Source organism: Hipposideros armiger, unplaced genomic scaffold (genome assembly GCF_001890085.2).
Source record: "Hipposideros armiger isolate ML-2016 unplaced genomic scaffold, ASM189008v1 scaffold_119, whole genome shotgun sequence".
Lineage (NCBI taxonomy): Eukaryota > Metazoa > Chordata > Mammalia > Chiroptera > Hipposideridae > Hipposideros > Hipposideros armiger.
The window spans coordinates 328030-335547 of NW_017731469.1; the positions used below are offsets into that span (position 1 = coordinate 328030).

Consider the following 7518-nt stretch of genomic DNA (forward strand, 5'->3'; position numbering starts at 1 on the left):
GGGAATGCCTTGCTAATAACTGACAGAACCAGGATCCTTTGTTTGTCCTGTGGTGGATACATCCCTGGAGTGGGTGGCACTGAGTCCTAAGGGAAGGAAACTGGGGAGGAAAAGGGGAGGAAGAGCCGTGCAGAGGAGGGGGTCTCACTGGGGCACAGAGGGAATGTGTGCTATTCCCTGGGACTTGAGAAATTTCCCTATCATTTCCTGTTTCTCCAGAGGGAGTTGTCATTTTAGTCTTTCTTTTAAATCAGAGGAAGGGGCCCAAGGAAACTTTGGCAGGTAAATGTTTTATAATATATTGTGGTCATGTTTACAAAACTGCACACAATTACCAAAACTCAATAAACTGTATACTTAAAATGGATTTAAAAATACATAAAATCAGAGGAAGGGGGTAAGTGAATTAGATTCCAATAAAACTGTTATTAAAAAATGAAGGAAAAAAAACCCCAGAAACAAACCCAAAACCCAAAACAACAGCAAACCAGGAGAGAACAGCTCAGAGGGCAGCAGTTCCTCATTTGCAGCTTTAGCTCCTCAAATCGCTATTTCTTCTACCCATTCCTTTCTCGATTAGCAAAAAGCCAAGGCCAGCTCAGCCAGGGCGAGGTCAGAGGATGAAGGAGAAAGAACTTGACAAACACACAAGCCACCTCTTCGTTTACTGTAAAATCCTGTTTAATGTGTAACATTTCAGGCAGAGAGAGGCCTTGGGGACAAGAGGCCCTGACCAACCCCCACTGCAATCTATCTGCCTGCTTCTTTCTCACTCCCTGGCTCCTCCACCCCAGGCATGTCCTCCTTTTCCTGCTCCCCTCCCCCGTCTCCACCCACAGGTCCACAGCACCGTCCCTTCACTCCACTTGCCCACATCCCTCCCCACTGATGTGACTCCAGAAATAGGATTTCTGACAGCACAGGGTTAAGATTAGTTTCATAATTGGACATCCTGTCAGAGCATTCTATCTCTTGTCCCCAGTGGTCCCAGGGAGAGAGAGAGGGAAGAGGAAAGGGTACAGGCAACAAGAGCTGTCCACACCCCAGAAACCTTGGGCAGCTCCCCACTCCTTCAGCCATTCAGACAGAAGGCCCTGGAGGAAGGGGAGGCAGGAGGGGAGGAAGGTTTGGCAGGAACGCTCCCTGGCAGGCCCAGGTGGGTGAAGGGTGGGATGGGAGGTCGCCTGGTATGTGGCATCAGCAGGCCGAGCAGCGGTCACTCTTCTCAGCCAGGCCGGCCCCAGTGCCAGGGCTGCGACGCAGGATGTCCTTCAGAGAGCCGTCCTGCTCACTCAGCAGCTTGTTGATCTCATTCTGCTTATACTCAGGCGAGAGGCGGTGGCCAAAGCCCGAGCCCTTTCGGGAGGGCGGATTGGAGCGGCGCCGGGCTCTGCGGGCACAGGCCCGGATGATGAGGTACACCACCTCGGCCACGTTGAGGATAATGCAGATGCCCGAGGCGGCCAGCATGAAGACGGTGAAGACGGTTTTCTCGGTGGGGCGCGACACGAAGCAGTCCACCGTGTTGGGGCAGGGGTAGGCCTCACACTTGACCAGCCGCACCATGGCGTAGCCCGGGTACAGCAGGTAAAAGACGTACATGAAGGCGGCCTCGAACAGCAGCCGAAAGACCACGCTGATGACGTAGGTCCACCACAGTGTCCCTGAGATGTGGACCTTGTGCCTCTTCACCTCCTCCAGGTGGAGGGGGTCCCCATGGCCCTCAAGTCGCAGCATTTTCTTTTCTATGTGCTGCTGGTGAGCCACGTGCATGGCCACGAGGAGCGCTGGGGTGGAAACCAAGATAAGCTGCAGCGACCACAGCCGCACATGGGAAATGGGGAAAAAGTGGTCGTAGCAGACGCTGTTGCAGCCGGGCTGCAGGGTGTTGCAGATGAACGAGGACTTCTCGTCACCCCACACGCTTTCTGCAGCCACCACCAGCACCATGATTCGGAAAATGAAGATGACCGACAGCCACACTCGGCCAATGGCAGTAGAATGCCGGTTCACACCACTGAGCAACGTGTACAAGCCTGTCCAATTCATCCTGCCTCATTCACACCTGCAAGACATGAGCCACAAACCTGGGGCACAAGGCCAGGCACCAGGACACCGTCTGACAGCCCACTCAGCCCTTCCAAGAGCCAGTGATGGGAAAGGATGAAGGATAGTCATGGCTTTCCTCATCACCCCATCTCCCTTGCCAGCCTCTCGTCCTCCCTCACTTGACTTGACCTCCCGGAGCCCCATCGTCTCCCTTCTTTGCCTTCATCCGACATTCTTTTCTCTCCAGCCCCTTCTTTGCCAGGCCCGTCTTGTTCTGCCTTCGGCCATCCTCTTCAGCTCCCCAGCCCCCAGCTCCTTAACGCGGGACCTGGGGCATACCCAACAAAGCCCGTTACCTTGGGGAGCGCCTATCCCTGAGGCCACCCAGACTGGTCCCCTATGGTCTCATGTCTGCCGGGGAAGTCGTCCCTGGGTCCGCGCCTGCGTCCCAATTCATCGCCGCCCGGTGCTGGGGAGTCATATGCTGCTTTATACCCAGTGTCTGCACAATGAGACCTTTGTGGGGCTCTGAACAACGCCCTTTAGAATTCAGATCAAACGCCCTGACTTCCGCCCACCCTACACACAGAGCACTTGTGTCCCAGCGCCGGACACCCAGCCTGCACCCACCTGTTCTGTGCCCGCCCGGTCCATCGCCGCACCCGCCCCACAGTCCCACCAGAAGAATGGCCACGGCGGGCGGGGTGGAGGAGATGGAACAAAGACAGGTGCATGTAAGAGGGGGCTCAAGGGGACCAGGAAGGTCTGGGCTGAGGCCCTTCCCCTTGCCCCTATAGAAACTTAGGGTCCGCACGATTTTTCCTAGGCTTAGATCCACTCCAGGGTATGGGTGAGCTAGAGGAGAGGAAAGGGAGCTCATATTTATCAAGTCAGGAACCGCATTAGACGTTTTCTCATACATTCTTTCTTTTGACCCACTTAGCCACCCTCTAAGGACTACTACCCTGGTCTTTGCAGATGAGGAAACTGCAGCTCAGATAAGTTACGTCACTCACTCAAGGTCACACAGCTCAGAAGTGTTAGAGCTTAAGCAGAAGTCGAAGCCCTTTCCGCAGTATACTCTTTGTGCTTCGGCAGATGCTGTCAACAAAAGCCAAAGCTCGTGTTCCCCATAAAAGCACAAGCAACATGGAAGCTATTGACCTGTGAGTACATTCCAACTCCAGTGTGATGGAGCAAACCCCAACCTTGAGCTTCAGGAAAGGGAACGATACGGAGGATAGACAGGTGGGCACGTGGTAAGCACAGGCCAGAAGGAGAAAGGAAGAATTAAGCAAGAAAACAGCAAGTTAGGAGATGGAATAGGTAAGAATCACACAGCTATGGCTTTGAATTCTGGTTCTACACCCCATGTGACCTTGGGCTAGTGACTGAACTTCTCTGGGCCTGCTTGCTCATCTATAAACGCCATGAATACCCAGGGTGGTTGTAAGGTTCAATGAGACAACTGCGAAAGTTCTTAGCTCATCTCCACCATCACAGCTGACAATCATGGGGAGTAAGCACCTTATCAGAAAGAGCAAAACAATGCTGCTTTGGGGGACTAAGTGGGCTGCCAAACCCAATATCCCCTAGCATATTTCCCAATGCTTTTGTTGACCTATAGTGTCTCACTGAGATAGAACAGACTGTCCCGTTGCTGCCCTGCCCCCAATGTCAAGTGTACATTGTAACCTCATGGTTTCCGAGCTTGCCAGTGCTCTAGGGGAGAAATTCCCCTCTGTCCCTTAGGCAGGCAAGAAGGCCTCCCCCTACCACCCACCACTTCTGCCATGAAGTTGTAAGCAGATCATGCTAGAAGCAGGGAACTGGATGCAAGGAGAACACACAGACCTGGACAGATAGGAAATGTCCCCAGTGCAGGGGCAGTGTTTGTGGCAGAAGCCCCGTATCCAGTTCTGGGTGGTCTTCTCTGTTGCAGGGGTGAAGGGGTGGGTGGGGTATTAGCAACTAGAAAAGGTGGGGAATGGGGTGAAGGAAACTAGGGGATGAAGGGACATCCCATGGGACATACATTACTCCTCTAAAAACGTTTTCTTCATTAAACTTAAAAAAGAAGACTTAGTGAGTTCACGCTGTGGGCCTAATCCAGCGTGGGGAAGCCGGGACACAGATGTCCTTTCTCCCAAGCCCAGGATTCTGAGGGCAGAGCTGCTGCAGGAGACACCACTCTTAGCAGAAAAGAAATGCTTCATCTGGTGAGACGTTTGATTCCAAGACACGTGTTCACAGAGAAGTATTAAGAATAATCATTTACTGAGCACCTGTTCCACACCAACTCCTTACACATGCACTACGTCACATAAAACTCAGAACAACCCCATGAGGTCGGTGTTCTTTCTAATCCTCATGTCACAGATTGGGAAACTGAGGTAAAGAAAGGTGAAGGGATTTGGACAAGGGTCACAAGGCTTATGTAGTTAGTATGTGGCTGGGCCAAGGTGATGCCACAGCCCATACTCTTTCTCATAAGCTCTAATGCCTTGGTTGGAATTAGAATTTTCTTTCTGTGTTTTTAGAAACAGGGAAATTCAAACCTGGTCTGGCTTTTATTCTCCTCTAGCCCTTTCTGCCCTTCCTTTTCAAGTGACAACTCTTTTCCTCTCCTTCCTTCCCAGGGCTTCCCACTGCCTCCTGATTTGCTCTGTTGTCCCTTCCTTAGCTTTCTTACACTGCCCCTCTCTCTTCTCTCTGCCCCTCAGGGGGGCCTCCCAGACAGCCTGGTCACCCCTCAGTTTCTAGGTTCTTGTAGCTTTCAGCCTCTCATTTTCTTGAGCCCTCTGAGACATAGCCAGTAGCTCCCTTGGGGCCCCTTAAGGACCCTTGTGTGGGCACCGGGATCCCAATTTCTGTTCTCCCGTTTGGAAGGAGAGCTGATCCCTATGTCAACACCAATACGTCAAGGGTTTCATTTTAAAAACATCCAGAGGCGTGACCTGATTTTGAAATCCAAACCGTTTTTGTGACTTTGGGTTAAAGTCCAGGTATTGATATGCTCTGTGCGACTCCAAGCATGTTTTGCCCTCATGTTTAATTAGACAAGATTTCTCTGACCATGGCCTTGCCCTTGGATTCAGATTTGCCCAAGCACTCAAGCACAGTTCAAAATTGGGACATGGCCCTTCATCCTTACAACTGTCTTGTAATACTATCCCCATTTTTTAGACAAGGAAGTTGAGTCTCAGAGAAGTTAAATAACTTGTCTCAATGGCAGCTGCCCTGCTGCTAAATGGCAGAGTCAAGTTTCAAACTTATTTTCCTCTGACCTCAAAGCTTTTGTACATTGCACTGCCTTTGGCGGCCTGTCTTCCTTTGCATTCTGAGACCAGGCCCACAACTCCAAAACTTATACGCCTTCTCACATGTGTGTGCATGTGCAGGTGCATGCATGCATGCGTGCGTGCACGCACACACACATGCATACATATGCACCAAATCCGTCTCTTTCTGCCCCCCACCCCTGCCCCGCCATCCATACTGTCCTGTCTTCCAACTACAGGAAATCCTTGTGTTTTTTGGTTTGGGGAAGAGGGGCCTGGCTGGGATGGATGAGGTTACACTCAGCCTCCGAATGCACACTTCCTCCCCTATTTCACAGGCAGCCTCTGGCCAGGAGAGGACAGGGGGCTTTCTTTGAGATTTCCTCCTGAATTTTGGGCGGCCTTCATCAGTTTGGCCAAACTCCTGCAGCCCTTTCCTCTTGACCTGCTTGTCTTCCATGCTGCAATCCTGTGGTCCCACAGCCACTCCCTTGGTCACCACACTTGCCCCCTCTACCCTGCCATATATTGGGTCGTCAGGAAAGTCATGATGTACTTTTCTATGTTTTTCAATGCAAAAATGCGTCATGACTTTCCTGGCAACCCAATATATTCTGTGGCCAGGCTTGGCTCAAGCCTGGTGTAGCTCATTGCGATTTTCTCCTTTTCTCGCTTGGCCATGGTCTTTCCGTGCAACTCCTCCTAATTTGAGCTCCCTTCTTGTTCGACCTACACCTTCTTACTCCTCCATCAGTTATCTGACTTCCTGTTGCCACCACTTACGGAATGCTTCCTGTGTGCTAGAGCTGTAGGTTCATTAACTCTCATCCTCACAACAGCCCTCAAGCTGTGGATTGTGTTCAGTTCACAGATGAGGCAACAGAGGCTCAAAGAAGCTGAATAACTCCTCACACGGCTGGTAAGCAAGTGCTGGAATTCAGAGTAGGACTCACGTGGGCCCCTCACCAAAGCTCGGGTCCCTTCCCCCTTGCTCTGCTGCATCCTCATCTATCCTCTACCCCTTCCAACCTCTCTTTCGTGTCTCTACTCTTTTCCCCTCATGTCATTTTGTCAGTTCATGTACTCTGGTCATGCCATTCCTAACAGCTGGAACAACTTTCAAACAGTTGGAAGGCCACCCCTCCTGTAGATCTCCAAATCATCAGCTACTCCAAGCTCTCTCAAGAAAACGGAAATGCGCGCTCCCAAATCTCAGCCCTGTTGGCTGTCCCTCTGTGCCCGCTGAGTGCACTGTATTCATGACCCACAACACCCATGTTGGTCTCCCACTGAACTCTAACCCAGTGTGGCAGGAAGTGTGCTAAGGAGATAAACTTGGCCACCCTGTGCCTAGGGCCTGCCTTCCCACCCCACCCCCACCCCCGCCCAAGGCTTCCTGAGAACTCAGCCCGGAGGGGACAAGGGGAATCCTCGGCTGGGGAAAAAACTGAGAGGAGAAGCAACTTGGAGACTGGAAAGATGATAAGAGTTGGGGGGCTAGAAACAGAGGCTAAGCAAGCCTGGCACCTGGCAGGAGGGGCCTCACCCCAGCTCACGGGCAAGCACAGACTGGATCTAAGTGGCTGGTGGCTGAAGCCAAGGGAAGGCAGGACCAGCGCCTCTCCCAGCCCCCATTTCTGTCCCCCTGTGCTACACCAGCACCCCGCTGGTCCACCTCCCCCAACCCCCAGCTTCCTCACCTGACTGGCGCTGCCCTTTCCTGGGAAATGTCTGCAAGAGTGTCTGCACTATGCCACTAGGTACTGTCAGCCCAGCCCAGGGGAGGGACAAAGAGGCCAGGTCCGGAGCCAGATATGGCCCACAGCCCAAGAGGAACCAGACAAACATTAACCAGCCCCACCTCCTCTCACACACAATTAGTCAAGATCCCCTGAGCTCCCAATGGGTTTGGAGAGACAGATCACATAGCCTGGTTACCGCCCTGTCCTAGATGGAGAGGGGCATCATTGTTACCCATGTGCCCATGTTTAGTCCATCTCATCTGGGAGACTGAACTGGACCTGGGATCATCAACAGCTCTCAGCCTTCCCCCACCCCCTGGCCACAGGTAGGCTCAATGTGGGTGCCTGCACTCCCTTCCATCCCTTAGAGCACCAAGCCTCTAAAACCATATGACTCTGGGGAGTAAAAAAGCCATGGGCAGTCCTTACTGGCACCTTGAGGTTGA

The 7518-nt window shown here is 52.3% G+C and overlaps 1 protein-coding gene across 3 annotated transcripts; it reads right to left on the bottom strand.

Moving 5' to 3' along the window:
• Positions 1 to 428: 428 nt before the first annotated feature.
• Positions 429 to 7134, bottom strand: GJB1 (gap junction protein beta 1). 3 transcript variants are annotated; one of them, XM_019648044.1, is made up of 3 exons: positions 7031 to 7114; positions 2406 to 2551; positions 429 to 2065 (listed from the first exon to the last, which is right to left on the bottom strand). In XM_019648044.1, the coding sequence occupies exon 3, from the start codon at positions 2047 to 2049 to the stop codon at positions 1198 to 1200; it is 852 nt and encodes a 283-aa protein (XP_019503589.1). In that variant the 5' UTR covers positions 2050 to 2065; positions 2406 to 2551; positions 7031 to 7114; the 3' UTR covers positions 429 to 1197. The 3 variants fall into 3 exon arrangements, with proteins under 3 accessions (XP_019503589.1, XP_019503590.1, XP_019503588.1); XM_019648045.1 differs by having other exon boundaries at positions 2406 to 2518; positions 7031 to 7104; XM_019648043.1 differs by lacking the exon at positions 2406 to 2551 and having other exon boundaries at positions 430 to 2065; positions 7031 to 7134.
• Between the last annotated feature and the right edge of the window lie 384 nt (positions 7135 to 7518).

Coding starts and splice junctions, on each gene's coding strand:
- GJB1 (XM_019648044.1), bottom strand. CDS start 2,049: ATGAATTGGACAGGCTTGTACACGTTGCTCAGTGGTGTGAACCGGCAT.